Genomic DNA, 23783 nt, shown 5'->3' on the forward strand with positions numbered 1-23783 from the left:
TATGGTTCCTTAGTGAGAATGTAATTTGTAACATGTAATATTGAAAATATAGTGAGACTTGGAAGAAAAGTTGTAAACAGGACTGGTTTTGATTAGGCATCCTGTCATCAATAGGATGTTTAAATATAGTTGTGCATCTGAGCGTATGTCTGTAAGATTGAGAACATTTGTATTAGAGAATATGCTACAATTACATGCAGATTAGATGGTAGGGTGAATTAGCAGTAAGAATGTTGAATAGTTTTGTCCTTTTAGTAAAGGTTTTCATTTTCTTTGGCAGCTCTGAATGTTAACCAATTAGAGATCAGTGTTCTAGTAAGATAGAAAAGTGAAGCAAAGCGTATCTTGGGAGAGGCTTTAGAGATAATGTTTCACCCCTCAGCTCATATAGAGCCGAGAATAGTCATGTTAGCCAAGTGTGCCTAAAAGTTGAGCTTGGAAGCTCAGATGAAAAGGTCATAGCTGAATTATCTGCTTTGCTCCACTTGTTGATCTGATACGCTCTCTTTCACAAACTTAGGAGATGTATCACAATACTGAACATTTGGTGTTGGAAATCATATCTGCTCTTTGGCAACCTTCATCTATAGGATGGAAAAAATATATGCAATCAGACCCAATGAGGGAGATCATAAATGACTGGAATCTAGTATAAAGAACTTTAACAAGGGCACTGATCTTATGGACTTGCAAACTGATAACTTCCTTTATGCAACACTTTAATAGTATTCAAGGCAGAATAAATATAATATATTAAACAACATACAAATTCACTTATAATATACTTTGTACATCTGGTTTTCCAATGACACAGTTAAAATCAATTACCGTAAATACTCGTTCATAAGCCAAATATTTTTGGTAAAAAAGTGATGCATCAAAGAGCGGGGGTCAGCTTATAAACAGGTCTACACCAAAATTTGATGATTTTAAACTCTATGGAATCATTGAATTGAATATCTAATACATTGTCGTTTTGTTTTCCTGGAGTGTCCAAGTAAACAAAACATCCCGACCCACCAGCGGCTTACCCTGACGGGCCAGGAGCCAAAGTTTTCCAACCCCTGAAATATAGGTTCGGCTTATGAAAGGGTCATACAGTTTTTGCTATTTTTACCTATCCATTTTGGGGGGTCGGCTTATAAACGAACGGGCTAATGAATGAGTATATATGGTAAGAGATAGGCATAGATTAAAAAAGTAACAAATATTTTAACATGATTTGGAACATGAAGTTGTGCTCATCGTTAGGCTTTATAATAGGTAATGTTATCTATTTAGGCTCGTATTCTTTCCCCCATCCCTTCGTTTTGTTTGTTACGCTTACTTGTTGCATCTTCAGAAGCTTCAAAGCTCAATCCCTTTGAGATAAATGGAGACAATTAAGAACTCTCTTACAGATGAATCCTAGCCTCTTCCCAGGGCCCTCAAGGACCCTCTTGCAGCAGAACCAGTTTGCCAGATTTTAGTCTTGTATAAAAGGATGATGTCCCTTTCTTTGTCAAATAAACTATTAACAACATAACTATTAAGTAAAAATCTTTAAATAGATTATGTGGAATATACCTTCCTACTGAATTTGTTCAGGTTTTAAAAGCTAAAGGCACATAAAGAAAAACTTCAACAGCAAAAAGGAGTTCTGGTATGAAATAGGATATGTTGGTACTGCTCCTTTAGTGAAATTTAGCAAGGGTTCTCACATTCTCTTGATTCTGTTGATAACCTTTTATCAGCTTGGATGACACAAGAACTTTTAGAGCTTCCAACTTGCTGAAAACCTTCTGAAGATTTTCAGTATAGGTAAAAAATACACTTGTGCTTTGAGGTTCCACCTACAGATGAAACAACTGAACTTGTAAGCTTCTGTAGGAACTTGTTTTCGAATACAAAACTTTAAAATCATTGCTACCTAGCAAAGAGGATTCTTCCCCTATTCCTTCATAACATGTGGCTTCCACTGCTTCTGTTGGAGGAAGATTATTCCAGAGTCTGACACAATTAAAATGTGTTTCCTAATATTCAGATTACATTTTCCTTTATTCAGTTTATCCCATTATTGTTAGTTATATTTGTCTCTGTTCCATCCCTAATATTTTAGTTTAAAATGTATCTAATTTTACATAGTAGATTAAGTCCCCATGTACCCAGGACCCCGTCCACAACCAAAATCAACATTCCCCATTGGTTTCCTCTTGAAGATGCACTTCTTCCACAAGACTCAATTAATTTTATTACACCTTTTCAAAGAAACGTATAACAAAGGGTACAAAAAAGGGTACTAAATGAAATGCGTGCCCAACACTACTACACAGGCATCTGGACTTGGTTACATCCTAACTTCTGTTGCTTCACTGCGTTTCATAGATTCCAATGCCAGAAGGTACCATTGTAATTGTTTTGTCTGACCTCCTGTATAACACAGGCCGAAAGAATGTCTTTGAAATAGAACATATCCTCTAAATAAAAATCATCCAAGTTTGATGGAGAATCCAACGTTTGGTAAATTGTTCCAGTGATTAATTAGCCTCACTGGAACCAGACCAAGGATAGACGCTTGCAGGACTCCACTAAATATGTCCTTCCAGTTTGATTGTTACCCACTGATGTCTACTCTTTGGGGGTAGTTTTTCAACTACTTGTGCATCCACTTTATAGTCATTTCATCTAGCCTACAGTTCCCTAGCTTGTGTACGAGAATATCCTCTGGGAGTGTGTCAAAAGCCTTTCTAAAATCAAGGTATATCCCCTCCATGGCCATGAAGTTCCACTGGATACTGCTCTGCAACTGCAACTGGAGCTCACAGTGTGGACTATTACCTCTGCATCCTTGTAAAGCAGGTATTTGGGTTAATGTATCTCTTTAAAAAATGTCTGCGCTAGCCCTTCCCCCGGGGTCATAACCCTCTGAAGTGCTGTGAACAGAGCCACATCAAAGCACTACTGCAATACACAGGAAATTCCCCAGGTTGACTCACAGCGGTGAGCCTCAGTTGAATACAGTAATAAGTTTGTCAATTCCTCAGTTACCTGCATTCCTCTCATGCAGCATATTAGTTTTGCTAGCCATCCCCATTCCTCTCTCACAGCATCCTTGTTTCTGTAGCCACCCTTTTGTCTAACATTACACTATCTGCCACAATTCACCTCTCTGATTCAGGGAAACATTTTTAGGTGCCAAAATTAAACAGAAAATCATTGTTTCATTTATTTACCACAGTAGTTGATCAAACAATTTACTACCTTTGCTCATTTGCTCTTCAAACTGCAATAGAAAAAGGTATTGTGAAGTCCTTTAAATCATAGTTTCAGAAGGGCCCATTGTGGTCTGACTTCCTGTGTAACACAGACCTTCCCCCAAAATAATTCATAGAGAATATCTTTTAGAAAAACATCAATCTTGATTTAAAAATTGTCAGTTATGGAGAATCCACCATGACCTTTGGTAAATTGTTCCAATGGTTAGTTACCCTCACTGTTAAAAACTTAGCCTTTTTTCCAGTCTGAACTTGTCTAGCTTCAACTTCCAGCCATTGGCTTGTATTATACCTTTCTCTGCTAAATTGAAGAGTCCATATACTAAGTATTTGTTTTCCATGTAGATACTTAAGACTGTAATCAAGTCACCTCTTAACCTTCTATTTATTAAGCTAAATAGAGTGAGCTCTTTGAATCAATCACTATAAGGCATGTTTTCTAATCCTTTAATCAGTCTCGTGGCTCTTCTCTGAACCCTTTCCAATTTATCAACATCCTTCTTTAATTGTGGGCACCAGGACTGGTCACAGCATTTCAGTAGTGGTTGCACCATTTCACCATGTGTAAAATGGGTTGAATAATACCACCTCCCAATTTAACTTCACATTTAAGATACTATGGTGAGGGCATTGTAGAAAAATCCATGAGGCAATTAATAATTCTGCATTGAATGCAGAGTTTGGATGGTGTACACTCAATAATGCATGGGGCAACATATTGAGCAATGAGGATAAAAAGAAATATTGACTAGCTACCCATTCAGTGAGTACAGGTGTGCCCTGATTGAAGCAGGGGTTGTATGGGGAAAGTATGTGATCATGTAATTAAAGACTGTATCATAATGCATATACACAAGCGGGCTGAATTAAGGTTGCACAGGTAACCTTAATTCTGGTATTTCCTAACTTTTGAGTGCTTGACTTTGTAACCTTAATGTTCTTTTAACATGTTTTTTCTGGCATGTAATAAATAATTATAGCATGTGTGTGTGCATGTATAGTAGACATGCAACATTGATGTATATTTATCTGTGTATTGAGGGGCTATTCCACATGAACAATAGAGGAAATAAAAGCTATTATTAATTCAACCATTATTCTGCTAGTCCATTAGCGGACAATGTAGTAATGTAATTTCTAATTGACAGCATGTCATAGCAAGCATAATTTCTTGTCAGTATTCTCAGCATTAGCTACTGGTGAAATTATTCTAAGAAGTGGGGAGGATTTTAAAAAATGACTTCATCTCTGGATTGTAAACAATTATATACATGAAAGAAAATCCTGAGTGAATTCTGAAGGGAAGGTATTACACAGAAACACATGGTAAACTCAGTCTAAGATGACAAATGGCTTCTTAGTAGCAGCTCATTTGATCACTCAAACTGCAATTAAAAAAATAGAACAAGTACACTTGGAATATTGTCTGTGTGTCAAAAATGCACCTTCATGCTTGAAAATGATAAAAAATTACAATCGATCCTTACAACTGTTGTGTTCATCTTTATTGATCAGGCATGAGAAAGATAAATTGCAGCCCAAATAAGATTATAGTAAATGTTAGCATCGTAGGGGACCATAGGTTGATAGAGGGCTATTCATCATCTCAAATAGTGACCTGTCCACGCTCACACTATAGTCGGTGTACTATCTAATCACATACCTATTGATTTTATCTCCATCCAAGAAACCTGGCTGCAACTGTCATTGGGCAGACAAGATTGCTTAAATTTAAAGGGGTCACTGGTGTGAAGACGATTCCATTTTCATTTTCCTACTGTTTTATTAAAAAATATGCTACCTCCAGTCATGTGCATGAAACCTCAATTCCCATACAAATGAATGATTAGGTCCGGATCACAGAAGCAGGAGTGCAGTAGACCACTGTGCCCTCTGCGATCGGTTTATGTGCTTTTGACTGTGGTATGTGTTACACAATTTGTTATAATTTGTGGTAATGTTTTGACTTAAAATTTAATTTGACCCTTCTTCTGAGCTTAGTATTCTTTTCTTTGATTTCTGAAGAGCTCAGGTTAGTTCATAATTTATTAGGAAACCCTTTAGAAGACACAGTGGCTCAGAGGATGAAATGTCTATCTTTTTACCTTTCCAGAAAGAGTTGCTCTTTTAGTACTAAGTGAAATAAGTTTGTGGTTTCAGATCAGTCTCCAATACAGTAACCCGCTTTGTGGATTTTCTTATAACCTCATTTGGCACAGATAACACTTGCTCAGGAAAGCTCTTGTGACCCACTGATCATGAAGACCAAATCCGCTTTTGTATTCACAAAAGGATGATCCCTCAAGATCAAGGCTAAGGCCTTACAAGAACAGTTTACGAAAATTCACTGTTAGTCAGTCCCAATTAAATAATCATGTCTTTCCCCAAAAAGAAAATCTAGAATGATAGTTTCCATGGACTGTGTTGTCCATAATCTATTTAATCTAAATAGATTAAATGTTTTATGGATGCGATAGTAATTAACCTTGAATTGTAACACTGATGTGTAAACGACTAAACTCGCGTTTTAAAAGTGTGTACGTAAAAAATGGAATACGTGATAGTATGGTGTGGAATAAAGATTTCATTGGCATGATGGCATGATTTTTGTGATACCACATTACTCAAGAGTGCCAATGCCGTAAATCAGTTCTAGCAAATGCTAACAAAGCCATTATACCACACCACATCAAGTGCTCTGTATGTGACCCTCATGTTACGGAAAAACTAGTTTAGAGAAGTTTTGAACAGTTTTATATGACTGGCTTCATTTTTTTATTCTTCCTACTGTGAAGCCAGGTGTCTCAGCTTATCTACCCAAAGTCCAACTGTGCTGACATGGAGTTCAGATGAGCTCAGGTCAAGCCATAAAAAACTCTTTAAAATTACAAAAAGTACATTATCTAGACATAAAATGTCACAACTTGTTAGTCAGTTGTCTTAGAATACTGTATATCCCACTGTGAAGCTCCAACATTTTCGGGTATAGAAAAGTTTTTACTGCCCATGGGTTGAATCTTGCCTGTCTTGCATTTTGAAAGTGGGTGATTGGTGGAGTCAGGGGGAGAGGCATTCCAGAATTTAGGGGAAATGGAAATATTTCTGGAGAGACAATATTTCTGGAGGTAATTGTGACACTCTGTACCCCAAAGCAACACACTGACACCCCCATATTTACCATGGTGATGTAATTATGACATGTGTTGTACAAAGTATGCCTTATAAGGTATCATTCTAAAAGTCTTGATCTGTTGAACATAAATATCCTGTTGGATTACATGTGCTGTCATTGTATCTGAAGTTATGAATATTGACTATGTACCAGTATTTCAACTGTTTTTGCTCCTGGAGTGACACCTTCCCTCAATGTGAAGAGGACATACACAGATTTTTGTTAACTGAGCTAAGATCTTTTCATGCACTTCACTCAAACCACACTGTTTTTAGGTAAAATATAAAACAGATTTATTAACTACAGAAAGACAGATTTTCAGTGATTATAATTAATAACTGTACAGATCAAAGTAGATTACCTAAGAAATAAAACAAAATCACAATCTAAGTTTTATTAACTAGACAGGATTTGAATCACATGCATAATTGTCGTATACCACCTTATACTTGAACATTGAATGGGGTATCATTAAACGATTACAACCCCATACTTGATGGGGACCACATCATGAAATAAATCTGTCTTGAACCTCCTCTTCTGGCTTTCAAACATCTCTCCCCCCCCCCAACCTGTCTAAGCTCACCATCCGATGAAGCTCCCCATGCCAGAACCCACCAAGATCCTGCCATAACAAACATATGCAAAACCTGCAGACATACTTTTGCTGCTACAATGATCAATAGCCCCCAAAACACACCTTTCAAAATTCATGGGTCTTACACATGCCCATCACAAGATGTGGTGTACCTCATCTAATGCACTAAATGCCCCAATAACAACTATGTTGGTAAAACAAGACAATCATTATGCTCTAAAATGATACACACCGACAAATGATAAAAGACAAAAACACCTTCTTCTTTGAGTGATGGTCCCTATTGTAGTCCACTGTGGGTTAACCATGTGCCCGGAGCCGAATAATTTGAAAGTAGCATCTGCTGGTCCGCGCATGTGCCCTGGTTCATCTTGTGCCTCCATCTGAGGGAATAAAGGGTGGGACGGACCAACTGTCTCTCCAGTTCCTTCTCACTGCTGCATGGCTTAGGTTGGAAACTTCAATGTCCTGTGACAAAGTTCCTCCTCTACCTTGGTGGGTCCTGCGCCTATTGGCGGATTTGCTCACTTCACAGATTCACCCTGTGGGTCAGGAAACAGTCCAGAGACCTTCCCCTCTGGTAGAAGCTATAGTCCAGGTCAATTCCTCCTGTGTTTGATCAGGAGTTGGGAGGTATGGGGGGAACCCGGGCCCGCCCTCTACTCCGGGTTCCAGCCCAGGGCCCTGTGGACTGCAGCTGTTTAGAGTGCCTCCTGGTACAGTTGCACGACACCTACAACTCCCTGGGCTACTTCCCCATGGCCTCCTCCCAACACCTTCTTTGTCCTCACCACCGGACCTTCCTCCTGATGTCTGATAATGCTTGTACTTCTCAGTCCTCCAGCAGTACGCCTACTCACTCTCAGCTTCTTGCACACCTCTTGCTCCCAGTTCCTCACACACACTTCCTCTCCCTGGCTCCCCCTGGCTTGACTGGAGTGAGCCCTTTTATAGCATCAGAGGGGCCTTAATTAGAGTCAGGTGCTTAACTGCCTCACCTGACTCTTAGCAGGTTAATTGGAGTCAGGTGGTCTATTAGCCTGGAGCAGCCCCTGCTCTGGTCACTCAGGGAACAGAAAACTACTCATCCAGTGGCCAGTATATCTCCCTTCTGCTACTCTGCTGTTCCCAACTGGTCTGGGTCTATCACAGTTCATAGCTTCATCTTTGTCCTACAAAATAAGAATTAGTTCTAGTTTTGTAAATAGTTTTTACAGTTTCTACGATTTAGTGTTTTATAGATCTGTTAGTGTTTAGATTAGTCTCCCGGGACCCCTCACACCCCTGAACCCTGTTAAGATACTGGACTATGCACAGGACTCCGGGCATCCAACTCTGCACCTCCTGCCCACGATCCTTCTTGGTCCGCAACAAACACCAGCGCTAACTGTGCTGCCCTTGGGAAGCCCACATCACGGCATGGTGTAGTGACTGCCAATCGTTCTCCAGCCATACCCAAGGAGGGTGGAAACTTTGTCTCCTCAAATACCTCATGGAGAAGGCCATGATGCCTCAATCGGAGCCAGGCCGAGAAATCCTCCCTGTACATAGGCCTAATTCAGCAAGGAGTGCATCTTCTGCTGCAAAGTCTGAATCAGGTGCAGGAGAATTTACCTCCACAGACCCCCCGGCAGGATATTGTCAGAAATCCAGGAAGCACTCTCATAAGCATAAGACTAAATCTTATTCTAAATCCTCTTCAGAGAAGTTGGATTCACCTCCAAGTAAGCCTATCAACTCAGCCCATGAGGACTTAGGATGTCTTAAGTCCCAGAGGCACGATAAGAAAAGCCCATAAGCACTGGTCTCCATCGGTGTCATCATCCTCAGCACCTCCAAAATCCGGGATCCGTCGGCACCAACTAATTCTAATCGTTGTCATCTTCAAGAACTGTTTTCCTTGCTGGCTTGAACAAGTAAAACCCCTGAATCTGAATACATTGCTTCTCCACAGAACATTTTCACTCTCCCTGATCTGGAATTCCCTCCTCTATCGGGCTGCTCCATCTCTAAAGAGATAACACCACCACCAAGGGAGTTGACTGCTAGAAGAGTTTATCACTGCCTGTCCTATATGTAGAATACAGCTCCCCTGCAAAAGCACCGTTGGCACCACTACTGGAACTGGAATCAGCCTTCTCTTCATCGGAAGGTTCCAAACCACCTGATGAACATTTTCCCCCCTAGCCTAGGTATCTTGCACTTCCCAAAAGACCTGCACCGGTTTGGGACCTAGTTCCCTTTCATCTAACTTGGAGCCGTTGTTATCCCATGCCAAGGGAGCCCCTGCAACGACCTATTGACCCCCTCCCTACTGGCCATATTGGGGGCCTTCAGACCAGTACCCCGCTGCAGAATCAATCTGATCTACTAGGTAGTAACCCCTTGCCTCCCCTCTAAGGGGACGCTCAGGTCAGCCCCCAGATTCAACAGAAGAGTAGGAGGAACATTACACACCAGATCCAGTGGTTCTGCCAGAACCAATAAGAATGCTGTCTTCATCTCCAAACAAAGCGGTGACTCCTACATCTCCTTCTCTCCACCCTCCCCCAATGACTTCAGACATTTCCATGACCACTTTCACAGAGTTGCTGGAGTACTTCAGATTTCTCTTGAAGAGATGCAGGACTCCTGGCACAAACTCTTGGACATCCTCCACTCATCCGGATCCAACAGAATAGCTCTCCCTGCTAATGAAGCCATACTTGAGCCAGCTAGGAATTTTGGCACACCCGCCACCCCGAAGAGGGTGGAGAAGCATTACTATGCGCACCCAAAGGAGCAGAATTTTTGTTTTCTCACCCTGCTCCCAACTCCCTAGTAGTCCAGTCTGCTTCTAAAAGTGCTACACAGCAACATCCTCAGTCTACTCATTTTGATAAAAAGGGCAAATGTCTGGATCTGTTGGGGAGAAAGATCTTATCATTGAGCCTCCAGTTCAGGATAGCCAGTTACCAGGCACTAATGATTACATTCAATATCCTGAACTACACCAAGTTTGCAGAGCTTACTCGCAGCCTTCCGCAGGACAGATCTAGTTTTCAAGCTCTGATAGATGCACATCAAGGTCCTGGAGTTACGAGCAGTCTGGAGAGCATGTGGGTCCTTTCTTCCATTCGTCCACACTCACCATGTCTTGACCAGTACTCAAGGGTTATCTGTGATCTGAACTATGATACTGTTCATGGTCTGAAACCTATCCTTGGGCAGGTAAGCTCTTGCAGTGATAGAATTCAAGGTGGCCCTGATGAAATTCAGAGATTGTGTGGGAGAGAGAACAGAATTTTTGGCACTTATGCTAACTCCCAGTGAGGAGAGGTGTAGCAACATAGAAGTTGATGAGTAGGCTTCCTGGCAGGACTTGCCAACAAGGATCCAATTGTCGAGGCAGGGGAAGACAATGAGACCACAACGTCACACATGAGCTGCTACTGCCAAGAATATCTTAGTAAAGACTGTGGCGGCAGTTGCTATTTCAAAAAGGGAGAACACTGTACTGAAAACGGTCAGAGTCCGCAATTAATCTGAGGAAGTGTCTGCGAGCGTGATGAATGTCTACATGAAAGCAGTCTTCCTTGATGTGGAGAGCCATAAACCACATGCCCTTTTCTAAAGATGGGTTTACAGATGTCAACATGACCATGCGAAATCTGAGTTTGCAAATGAAGCGGTGGAGATTGAGGATTGGTCTCCAACTGCCCTTCTTTTTGGGTACTAGGAAGTAAGTCGAGTAAAACCTTCTCCCTTGGTATTGAGGAAGGATGTGTTGTATCGCTCCTTGCTGCAGTAAGGAGTTCACCTCTTGTTTGAGTATACTCTCTTAAGAGCAGCCACTGAAAGGGGGTATGGAGGTGAGTTTTAGAGGAAGTAGGGATGGAAACTATCATACAGTCAGAATGGATGACGATCAGCACCTACATGTCTGTTGTTATTGCACTCCAGGTGTTGAAAAAGAGTGCTAGATGACCCCCAAATGGTGTGTGTGTGTGGGGGGGGGGGGGGTTGGGAGGTGTTGGCCTTAGGCTATGTCTACACTATCACTTATGTTGGTATAATTTATATCATTCAGGGGAATGAATAAACCACCTCCATGAGTGACATAAATTACACTGACATAAGCACTGGTGTGGACATAGCTGCCACCGCTCGTTAGGGGTGGATTGATTAAGTTGATGGGAGAGCTCTCTCCCGTCGGCTTAGAGCGGCTACACTAGATATCTTACAGCAACGCAGCTACATTGGTGCAGCTATGCTGCTGTAAGCTCACTATTGCAGAGATAGCCTTAGTGTTTCACGGCTCTCAAGCTCCCGTCAAAAATAATGTCGAGTCAAGGACTGGGATGTAAAGCCTGTTGCAGAGGGTGTAGGAAAGCAGGACTTCTGAACCCTCTGTCTCTTGCGTGATAGTTCATAGGGCCTTTGATGGAAAAACTACTTAGCCATATGCTTAGGTCTGAACAATGGGCAGTAAATCTTCCTCTTAGGGACAGGCTTGTATATCTCCAGTGAGTGGAAGGTAGCTCTGGAGTCCTTCAGAGTAGAGAGGGACTCATCCATCTTCTGATTGAAGAAGTGTGATTCATCAAAGAGAATGTTCTTATTGGTATTCTGGGCCTCCCTAGGGAACCATAATTCCCTGCACAGGATGATGGCAGTAACCATAGCTCTAGAGGAAGTATCCTTTCTACTAGTAGAAAGGACTCTACTAGAAGATGTTACCTAGCGAAGTGAAAGAGCTTTTCTTCTTGGGCACGTCAAATGGACATTCTTCCAGAAACTGCAGATATTCCTCTCTTCTTAGACTATATCCTCTCTTTGGAGACATCAGGCTCATCCATCAGCTCCTTACAAGTCAACTTGGTGGCAATCTCTGCATGACATGCACCTTCTCAGGCACTCATAGACTTTGCACATCCACTGACCAATAAATTCTGGAAAGACTTAATCAGAATCTTCCCATCTATTCAGAAGCCTTCTCTCCAGTGTGACTTAAACGTTGTTCTCTCAGTACTCAAAGCCTTTCTCTCCCCCCCCCCCCCAATTGAATTTTTAGCCTCTTGCTCCATGTCTCTCCTTTCCATGAGGGTCGCTTTCCTTGTAGCCGTCACCTCACCTAGAAGGATTGGCGAGCTTGGAGCAATGATGGCAGATCCTCCATATACTATGTTCCATAAGGATACGTTTTATTTGCATCTGTACCCTAAATTCATTCCTAAAGTAGTTTCAGAATTTCACCTTAACCAGTAGGTTCACTTACTGTGTTCTTCTCAAAACCGCACACTTCCACAGAGGAATTAAGTCTCCACTCCCTTATGTTCGGCAGGACTTGGCCTTTTACCTGCAAAGAACAAAACCAATCAGGAAATCTCAGCGACTATTCATCACTATAGTAGAAAGAATCAGGGGCATGCCATTTCCACCCAGAGAACCTCCAAATGGATCTCTGGCTGCATTCTATTCTATCGGCTATTGAATCTTCCCCCTTCCCCCGGGGTAAGAGCTCATTCTACCAGAGCACAAGCAACAACTGTGGTACCCCTCCTGGACATCTGTAAAGCAGCCACGTGGAGCTCTGTTCATACGTTTGCGAGACATTAAGCTGTGGTGCAGAACTCCTCTGCTGATGCTTCCTTTGGAATGGCAGCCCTCCACTCAGCTTACCATCTACATCCTTGCACTCTCCTCCTACATAGGTACTGCATGTCAGTCACCCACAATGGAATACAATAGGGACCATCGCTCAAAGAAAAAGGGGAGGTTTGAGATGTGTGGTCCCTATCTGTATTCCATTCTTTCCCCTCTGCTTCGGATCCTATCTGATTTGTGGTTGAGAAGGAACTGGAGAGTAGGTCAGTCCACCCTGCCCTTTATCCCCTTGAACCCAGGCAAGAGGTGAACTAGGGCACATGTGCCAACCAACAGGCACTACTTTCAAATTCTCTGAGTCTGGGCACATGGTGTGCATGCGTAACCCACAGTAGAATACAGCTAAAGACCAAACATCTTGAAGAACCCACATATACAGGTCAGCAACCTCCCCATATGACTTGTGGAAAACACTTTTTTTTTTTTTTAACAAAGTCATCACCCTTACCTGACCTCTCAGTCCTCATCCTCAATGGAAACCTGCACAACTCTTTCAAAAGACGAGCCTACAAGCTTAAATTCATAACTTTGTTAGACACTTAAAATCATGGGCTTAATAAAGACACTGGATTTATGGCTTTTCACAACAATCTGTTACCCGCTAAGCCCCCTTTTTTGTCCTATGACTGCAGAGGTGTTAGTGGGCCACTTCACCTTGAATGGTCTCTTACCATATGTTGTTTGCAGTGTTGTAGCTTTGTGGGTCCCAGGATATTAGAGAGAGAAGGTGGGTGAGGTAATATCTTTTATTGAACCAACTTCTGTTGGTGAAAGGGACAAACTATCTAACAAAGGCAGCTTGATTTTTAAAAAGATAAAATAGCAGCTGTGGGAAGTTACTCAAAGTTTGGAATATTAGAATAAGTTAGAAAGAGATGAACTAGTGAGCAAAGAGCCAATTGGACAGTCAGAGGATGAGCGGTTAATTTATAACAACTGCAATTTATGACATGAATATCACCTCCACACGAAGTCTGAGTGTACAGAAGTGTAAATACATACACAACAATGAGGATTCCATTTATGGATTATCCAATCATGTAAAAATTATGAATCCCTCAATGATGGCAACAGCCTCCTCATTTGTGTTCCAGTTATCCTCCTCCTTCCAATTCTTTCTTAAAACCGATTTTTCATGCAGCTTTCCTACTATACAAAGAACTAGCGCTGGTTCAGAATTTTTTTGACTAAAAGCTTTTTCATCAGAAAATGCAGATTTGTTGAAACAAACTTTTTTGGGGAAAGAGTCAGATTCTACTAATTGTTTAACACGAAAAAATTGAGGAAGTTTCTAAATAGTCAATACGTTTTGTTTCAACATTTTCTAAATGAAAAATTCCAGTTTTATGACTTGAAACAGGCTTTTGTTTCGAAATTTAAGCTACAGTAAAGTCAGAACTGAAATGAAACATTTTGACCCGAACCAAATTTTTTTGGATTTTTGGTTGGTGAACATTTTTGAAATTTTGACTTGAATCCCAAGTCGGGATGGAACCATTTTTCTATATAGAATATTTTCTCTGGATAAGAAAACTTTCCATTCTAGCTCTGCAGTTAACTGCTGACCGATAATGCTTCTGCTTTGTCTTGTACTTTAATGGTTATCCCACCTTTTATTTGTTAGAATTATAATGTAAGATGTTCGGTGTGGGGACCTGAGTTCTTTACACATTCTGTAGAGAGCCAGGAATGTTTTCACCACTGTATAAATATTTGTTAGGTCATGAAGTTTTCACATTTCTCCTCTCTTTTCAGAGTGCACAGTTCTACAAAGTAACCACGGAGCAATACCAACAAGCTGTCAAAGAGGTGGAAGCTAGGTTCAAGTAAGACTTCCGTCCCGTCCCCCCCCCCCCCATTACTTTTGAGTATGTAAATCTGATGAAGTTGTGTTCCTATTAAATTAGGAAAAAATTTCTCCACTTGACCTAGCAGTCTGTGCTTGGAAAGTGGCAAATGAAATATATTTTTTCAGGGCTGGTTATTGAAATGAAAGAATTTTGATGAAAGCTGGTAGCCAGCCCATATTGTATTATGGACCATGATTGCGTAGAAATTGACATCACAGTTAGTAATATATTAATTTATTTACACCTGATTCTATATAAGAAATGCTTTGAAAAACTGTACACCTTAAACATGCATCTTTGTTAATGAAATACCAGAACTTGGGTGCCAACCTTGCATTTCAGTAGTATTCATCCCATTCTTGTTTAGCATAAAAGGTATTTAAATCAGTGATTTAACTTTGCCTTTAATAGCGAAGGTCAGGTTGAATTATTATTAGACCTGAGGATGGTTAAATGAAGATGCAGTAATTGATGGACCAAAGAGACTCTGACCCTTAGCTTTGGACTTTCAGTTTCTGCCAATTCTTCCATTAAGCAGAAAGTGCCATTCATCATTTTTGTATGAGTATGAAAATAACCTTTTACAACCCTTTACTCTCACCATCTACCAATAGATACTGTAGACAAAAATTATGGAATTGTGGCCATATTTTGGGTGGAGGTGTGGAAGCCTATCTAGAGCTCTGATACCCTGCCCCCTGACGTCGGTCTGTTTTATAGTAGACTTAATAAAATGATAAAAGTCTTTAAAAACCCTTAATATAAAATAACTACTACATGTTTCAATGGTTGGATCTGTTTGCCATTTCATTGTGTATTCACTTACATATTATTTGGGAATCTCTTTTAAATTTAATGTTATGTTAATTCAGTTCTGGTTAAAGATACCAGGCTTGCAGCCTTATGGAGTAAACATTTCTGACCCTCAAACAGGTATTGATTGAACCACAGAATGACACTGCGCTTCAATCTTGATCTGGAGGGACTTGCAAGTAGGGGTGAGAAAATGGTTTGGTTGCTATTGTTCATTCAGTTGTTCCCTCCCTCCTTTTCCATCTAATTAATGGGGGCTAATTAATTTTTATCAGCTTTGTTGAATTTGAAACATCTAATTATCACCCTCCTTTCTTTCTTTAATTAAAAAAAAATATTTTTCTTAGCGTATGCGCAATGTGCCTCAGGTGGCACATGACCAGGATTCATCACCGAATTTGGTTCGCTGGCAGGATCATTAGCTTTCCTCGCCCAGGCCACGTACTGACAAGGAGCGCAACATGAATGCTGATCCATGTTATTAGATATGAAATAAGGGAATCGTTAGTAGGTGGTAGTAGCTATTGCGACTTATGTCCAGTGACTTCATTTGCAGAGTTGGGAGGCCTGCAGTGTTCCAGCACACAATAGTTTCCAAAATCAGTCAAGTACTGCCTGGCTCTTCCAGGTGTTGGCAGGCGTGGCCTAAACAGCAGGGTTCTAGCTAGTACCTAACATCACACAATGTAAAATCATCTGGGAAGTTTAAAAACCAGCTGTGAAAAGCATTCCATTCAGTCCTCCTTTAACCAGAAAAATAGTTGTGCAAAGGGAATATGGGGAATGGGATTGTGAAATCCTCAGACTTGTTGAGACTCCCTTCTCCTGATTGTCAATGGAGACATGAATGACCATTGGAGGAAAATAATTTCAGGGAAGTTTAGCCTGCATGTGCATGTAAGGATGCATAAAAGATTAACTGATGTTATGTCTAGGATTGAAAAAATTGGGTTTGTTTAGTCTGGAGAAGAAAAAACTGAGAGGGGATGTAACAGTTTTCAAGTACATAAAAGGTTGTTACAAGGAGGAGGGAGAATTGTTCTTCTTAACCTCTGAGGATAGGACAAGAAGCAATGGGCTCAAATTGCAGCAAGGGAGGTTTAGGTTGGACATTAGGAAAAACTTCCTAACTGTCAGGGTGGTTAAGCACTGGAATAAATGACCTAGGGAGGTTGTGGAATCTCCATCATTGGAGTTTTTTAAGAGCAGGTTAGACAAACAGCTGTCAGGAATGGCATAGGTAATACTTAGTCCTGCCATGAATGCAGGGGACTGGACTAGATGACCTCTCGAGGTCCCTTCCAGTCCTATGATTCTATGATTTGTGGATTAGTCTGCCTTCAAATAGACCCTTAGTGTATGTCAACAATGCAGTTAAAAACCTGCAGCTGACCTGTGCCAGCTGACTCAGGCTAAGGGCCTGTTTAATTATGGTGTAGACATTTAGGCCTGGGCTGGAGCACAGGCTCTAGGACCTTGTGAGGTGGGAGGGTCCCAGAGCTTGGGCTGAAGCCAAGACTGAAAGACTACACCACAATTAAACAGCCCCTTAGCCTGAGCCCCGTGAGCCCTAGTCAGCTGGCATGGGCCAACCGTGGGTGTCTAATTGCAGTGTAGACATACCCTCAGACTATATCTTCCATTGTTGTTTGCAGTGTTGTTGTAGCTGTGTTGGTCCCAGGATATGAGGCAGACAAGATGGGTGATGTAATTTTGACCAATACAAGATATTATCTCACCTTCCTTGTCTCTCTTAAACACTTTGAAGCCAGTTGTTTCCTGTTTACAGTCATCCATAGATGACCAGGTCCCCAAGTGCATCTTGGCAAACTAGTCCGTCTTGTCAGCAATATGTGGTAGTTGTACTCAAATACACTTTGGCAATAGACCCTAAAAATAGACCTGGGTGAGAAATGGCTTTCTTGTCATAGAACATTCAAACATTTCCTGTTACCCATTGGGATGACACCAAGATCTCTTGAAAATGTTAGCAAAAAAACTAGAAAGACTGATTCATCCCAGAATAGTCAATAGCCTGATGGTTAGGGCATTTTACCGGGGATGTGGAGGACGCAAGGTTTGGGGTGAAGGGGGCAGGATGACTCTATCTCTTGACAGAATTATATCCTTAATTTTAAGCATGAGAGTAGTCTCCTTGAAATCCATGCTAATAATAAATACAGAGGGCCAAATACAAGGGTGTTTTTGTTTTTGCAAAGTTAAAGAAAGGGGAGGTTTGTATCCCAATCCCGTTTTATCTAAGGGTATGGCGACACTGCAGAGCTTACATAGGTGCAGCTACGCTGCTAATGCAGGCACTCTAAGCCAACAGGAGAGCTTAGGAGAGAGGACCGAAGCCTGACCCCACCCGAGCCCCGCCCCCTGGGTTGGGGGGGCCAAGCCCGAGCCCCACCACCGCAGGTGAGGTGGACCAAAGCTGAAGCCCAAGGGCTTCAGTCCCAGGCAGGGAGCCTGTGCCCTGAGCCCCGATGCCCACAGCTGAAGCCCCGGGTAGTGGGGCTCAGGCTTTGGCTTCGGCCCCAGCAAGTCTAAGCCAGCCCTGGTGACCCCATTAAAATGACTTTGGGGTCCCAACCCACAGTTTGAGAACCACTGACTTATACCAACCTAAGCTGTAGTGTGTATATAAGCTAAGATGCCATTAGTTGCGGTAGCCTGATTAGTGGTTCCAGATATGGTTTATTGCTGTATAGAGACAGAAAAGGTATTTGGAAGTACATTTATAAATTCAGATATGTTTCATAATTAGCAAAAATAGTGAGGGGCACTTGGGATGCAAATGGATTTTATTACCCCATATTTCACATTTTCCTTCATGTAAAAGTCTCTTTTTAAAACTGTGAATTTCCATGCTCTTGTGGGGTTAAACTAAATGGAAGCTATTTTAACACTGTCTTTGGTGTGGGGTTTGATACATAAATTATGAATGATTTAGTGAAACCTAGAGATGATGCTCTTGTGGTATCACCAGCCGCTTCTTGTGTCAGTGTAATTGAATGTGAGGATGGAGGACAGGGTTTCAAGCAATAATGTTTAAAGAGCTTGTTTAATTGGCTGTAAAAGAAGAATTAAATAAGGTTGAACTGCTAAATTTATAATTCTGTTAAATGTGTAAACCAATGTGCTGCATGTCAGTACGATTTCAAGTTGAAAGTGTGAGATTAATAGCACTAATTGTGGTATTGTTACGAAGCTGCTCTGCTAATCATTTTAAACATGTCTCGAATTTTAGAAAGCTTCATTCAGATAGCTTAGAATTCGGTTTCAACTTTTAAACTAAAATGTATTGCAAGAGTTTGAAATAACTGTGTACCTATCTTTCTTGCATTTTCCTGCCCTTTCTCCCTTTAGTCCTTGAAATTATGTCATTTGTGGCTTCAGTGGGCTTTATGGACAATTCACCCATTAAAGGGAGAAGACTAAATACCCTATATAGACTTGTATCAGAGAACTAACAGATCCTCTGTACTTTGTCTGCACTATTTATTGATGCCTGCTTATTATATACTTCAGTGCTGCATGAATTAGTGTGATATTCCAAATGTGCATGATAAATGGTTTATCTCTTTAAGGCCCTGATTCACATTGATCAAATTCTAAATCATCAAATGGTTTATCTCTCTAAGACACTAATTCACATTGATCAAATTTTAAATGATCAGGTTCAGTCAGTTCCTGCAGTACACAAATTACATTAAAACAACATTACTAGAGCATGCTGCCTTTTCTAATGTAGGAGTTATGTTACCAGCAGTTACATTATAACCAGAATTATTATATTATGAAGATGTCTCCCTCATAATTAGAAGTATACACAAGAAGAAAAGAATGCAATATTACAGGATGAGCAAGGCTTTGGGTGAGGATTTGGGCTTTTACTGACTAATTAAATTTTGCATCTGTATGGGTTTTTCCTTTAATTTGAAGGGCTGGTAGCAGGAAATTTGGCAGCTGTAGTGGTGACATTTTATTCCCCCATGGTCTTCAGAGCCAAGTAACATCTTGATTATTCAGTTAGGGATAAAATAATTGTAGAGGCCAAATTCTACCTAAAATAAATGTTATTACCTTCACCTCTGGTTTTCTTACTTCATTTGGTAGATGTCAGCTTTAACAGCTGTGCATTAGTGCATTTTTACAAACTGTATCATTGCCCCTCACCGGTTCCATTTCTGCCCACACCACAAAACTACCTTGCTAGTACTGCTGCTGTTTTGGAGAGAACTTTTCCATAGCCCTTGGGGGACTTTGCCAGGAAATGCAAGCTGTGACGCAGGGATGAAATCCAGGTGCCTCTGGGGATTAGGTCACGCTGTTGTGGACTGTCCAGGTGGTGTTGCTGCCGAGCAAAACAAGACTAAGCCTCTTTCCAGGAACGAAGCATGTCACTTCAGTGCTCCAAAACTCCCAATGCCTTTGAGGGAGCCAAATTCTGGGCCTCCTGCTTTGTAACAGTGTTTTTCTGTCTCTGTTTATATAGTGCCAAACACTCCTACATCTAGACACCCGTATAAAAGTAAGGTACACAAATCGTTTTTAGCATAGGTATGTGTACACTGCACAATTTTTTCAGTGGCATATAGAGAGCATAACCTCATAGTCCCCTAGCACAGATATAAATAGCAGTGTCTCAGACAAGTAGAGTAAAGACACAGCTGAAGGGGGTGGGTATGTCTGAGAGTCCATTCCCAACATGTGCACGCTCTCTACTTGCCCAAGCAGTGCCTCCCTGTCTACGCTGCTATTTTTAACAACGTCCCTCTGCTTCCCTGCTTCTGGAGCCTCTTCCTGTCTCATGAAAAGACTCCCCAAGGAGGGAACAGTGCTTGCAAGGGGGAGGTGGCAAGGAAAGGTTTGGGCAGCTCCCCACTGCGGAGCCTCTCCTCATCTCAGGGAACGACTTCCACAATGGGGAAAGGCTCGGGCAGCTCTCCATTGCTGGAGCCCTGCCCTGGCGCAGGGAAAGACTCTGGCAGCTGGGGGCAGCAGGGAAAGGCTCCACCAACTCCCTGCTACTAAACCCTTCCCCTGCTTCACGGAAAGACTCCGGCAGGGGAAAAGGGCGCGTTGCTTTCACTGCAGCATGTAGCTATAATACACTATATGCTGCCCCCAGTGGTGTGTAGTGTAGACGTGGCCATAGAGGCCTCTATGTACCACTCAGTTTGGCCTACTGATGGATGTTACTGGTGGATTTTGTTTGTTTTTCTCCTCTCACTATGAGGCTGCCTGTATGTTGTTGAGCCCTACAATTGTGGGGATTACCTCTGTGAAGAGGTGGCTCTTGTGATTGAACATAGTAAGACCTCTCAGCTTATTCTGATCTCTTTTCGCAGTGAGTTCACTGTAGTTGTTAGTTTAGGACCTTCCTCTAAATATGCTTTCCATGTCAGATCTGGTAGTTTCACCTAACTCTAGATAACTTCCACAGCTCTGATGGAGACATGATATATATGATAGCCAGGCATCAGCCTGTTCAGGGCCTTGAAGATTAGAACTGTGGTTTTCATTTGGATCCAGAATTGGATGGGAGAACCAGAGGATGTGGCAGAGGATAATAATGAGGTATTCCTCCAATTGGCAACTAGTGTGCTGTGAAGTTTAATTTATTAATATTTGTAGAGCACTTTCAGGTCCCTGTCTGGAAGGTGAATTTAGGAGCACAGATTGCTTTTGATCATTTATGGTCAATTGTACATACATCAGGAAGGAGATATGCTCAGTTTATTGAATCATCTATACTTAACTTGTTGACCTAAAGAAAGTACTACAGTAAAAGTTTAGGAAGAGGTTATGTTCAACTTGTCCTTTGTCTAAATGAACAAGAAAGAAAACAGACCTTGAAATATTATTGCCTGATCCTAAAGCAATGGTGTTAACTTTCTGTACTTTAAAAGTGCAGTGCAGAGAGAAAGGATGGTCTTGTGGTTGAAGCACTGGACAGGGTCTGAGGAGATCTGGGTTTAGTTCTCTGCTCTATCACCGGTGTGATCTTGGGTGAGTCACTTAATTATCCTGTGCCTCAGCGTCCCCATCTGTAAAATGGCTTTTACAAGTGTTTTATGAAGATGAATTCAATAGTCTTTTTGATGAACTTGTAGACTCCATATTGGATGGGGAGCTCATCTAAGTACCTAGATAGCTTGCGCTGTTGCCCGTGTTTATACACATTTTATGGATAAGTAGCTTCAATCTTCCATGCTTTCACCTTTCATGAGCATTAATTCACTTTTAAAATAATATGTAGTATTTACTGAGTCCCTGCAAAAATACCACATAGTGTCTTTGAAAAATATTTGGAAACAGTGGGCCAGATTCTGCAGCCCTTCCCTCAGCTAAACTCCCACTGACTTCTTTGGAAGCCCTGCTTGGCAGAGGTCATTGGAATCTAAAAACAAATTTGAGGTAACTAGCTCCTTCCTTTTATAAAGGTAGCACAGAACTTGTTAGTGCTGTATCAGCCCTCAGTCATTTTATTTTTTACTTTCCCCTGGTAAAATATTAGACAATACTCTTCTTAAAACCCCCATGTGTGCAAGTGCCATGCAGATATTAACTAATCCTCACAATACGTCCAAGGGTAAATTGTAGCGTTGACATTTTACATTACTTTTACATGACATTTACTTTACAATACTGAGGCACAGAGCTTGGACTCACCCCAGGTTACTCAATAAGTCAGTGGCAAAGTTTACTCCTGAGGGAATTCTGCGTCACTGCACAAGCGCAGAATTAATGTCCCCCACAGATTTTATTCTTTCTCTGCAGAAAAACTGATTCATGCACCCCTCCCAAGCAGTGGGGCGGGTGGAAGAGGAGCGCATGTCTGGTTCGGGCATCGGGAGCAGCCGGGGGAGATGTAAATCACTGCATCGGGAGGCAGAGCTGGGGACACAACAGCCGGTGGCTCCTACCCTGAGCTGGGCTCCAGCTGCTAGTCCCAGCTGGGCTGGGTGGGGACAGGACTTCCTCTTCCCCTGCATAGGCTGCTCCCAGGGCTGGGTCAAAACCATCCACAGGAACCTCCCTCAGCTGCAGGAAGGTCCGCACCCCCACCCCCCGCTTCCTACCTCTATCGCTCCCCAGCCATGGGGAGAGAGGTCAGTGTATGAGGATCTGCCCTCCCCCATCTGCCCAACCCCCAGGCATCCAGACTCCACAGACACCCAGACTCTTCTCTCCCCTCCCTCCCCCCCGCCGAGCCCCACCCCCTGCATTTGGATCCCTATCTCCGCACCCAGACCAACCCTGCTGAGCCTCCTGCACCTGGACCCCCACCCCACTGAGTCCCAACCAGCTGCACCCAGACCCCCACCCCACCAAGCCCCACTTCCCCAGCACCCGAACCCCTGCTGCTGAGCCCCCTGCACCTAGACTCCCCTGCCAAGCCCCATCCCCCCGCAACCCAGACCACCCCTGCTGAGTCTCTACCACCTTTACCTGCACCACCCCACAGAACTCCCCAATGTGCCCCTATGCATCCAGACCCCCCCCACCCCCGGCACCCAACCCCCCTACCAAGCCACTGACACCCAGATTGCCCCACACAGAACCCTCTTACCCCACACCTGGATCCCCCTACAATAAGCCCCTCCATACTTGGATCCTGCTGGGTTGAGCCTGCCTGTCCCACACTTGGATCGGGGGGGCAGGGCTGGGCGTGTGTACATGCAAGACTCTGTCCCTCATTGTAGAGCCATATAGATGTGCTAATATGCCTACTAAGGAATCTATTTGTCAAAAAACAGTTCCTGAATCTTTTTTTTTTTTTTTTTTTGGCTGTATTGTTAGACATACTTGCTGACAGGTATTTTGAAATAAATTACCAAAATATTTGAATATGGTCTGATTATATTATGTTACTTTGACAAATAAAATATGCATAAATTTTAATGTTTTGGTGCAGAATTTTTAATACTTTGGTGCAGAATTCCCTCAGAATAAAAGTTGCAATTAAATTCTGGATTTCAATGTTCTGAAAATAATTCCATACTGAAATCATGTTCAACCCTAGTGGGGACCTTAGGGCACATGGCACGATTTATAGCACAACCTACACATCATGAATGAGGGACTCTTGTTGTTTGGATAACAAGTTATGCTAGAGCAGGGGTTCCCAAACTTGGTTCGCGGCTTGTTCAGGGTAAGCCCCTGGTGGGCCGTGAGATGCTTTGTTTACCTGAGCATCCTCAGGTACGGCCACTCGCAGCTCCCAGTGGCCGCAGTTCGCTGTTCCCAGCCAATGGGACCTGCGGGAAACGGCACAGGCCAGGCCACCGCTTTCCGCAGCTCCCCGGGAACGGCGAACCGCAGCCACTGGGAGCTGCGAGCGGCCGTACCTGCGGACGCTCAGGTAAACAAAGTGTCTCGTAGCCCACCAGGGGCTTACCCTGAACAAGCCGCGAACCAAGTTTGAGAACCCCTGTGCT

At 42.3% G+C, this 23783-nt stretch overlaps 1 protein-coding gene across 2 annotated transcripts in view; it reads left to right on the forward strand.

The window, feature by feature from the left end:
- Positions 1-23783, forward strand: part of CHCHD3 (coiled-coil-helix-coiled-coil-helix domain containing 3) — a 287502-nt gene that overhangs the window by 214826 nt on the left and 48893 nt on the right. For both annotated transcript variants that reach the window (XM_065414026.1, XM_065414031.1), the window contains exon 6: positions 14426-14496. In XM_065414026.1, the coding sequence (XP_065270098.1) occupies positions 14426-14496 (71 nt within the window). The remainder of the gene's footprint in view (positions 1-14425; positions 14497-23783) is intronic.

This window comes from Emys orbicularis, chromosome 1, assembly GCF_028017835.1.
Source record: "Emys orbicularis isolate rEmyOrb1 chromosome 1, rEmyOrb1.hap1, whole genome shotgun sequence".
Lineage (NCBI taxonomy): Eukaryota > Metazoa > Chordata > Testudines > Emydidae > Emys > Emys orbicularis.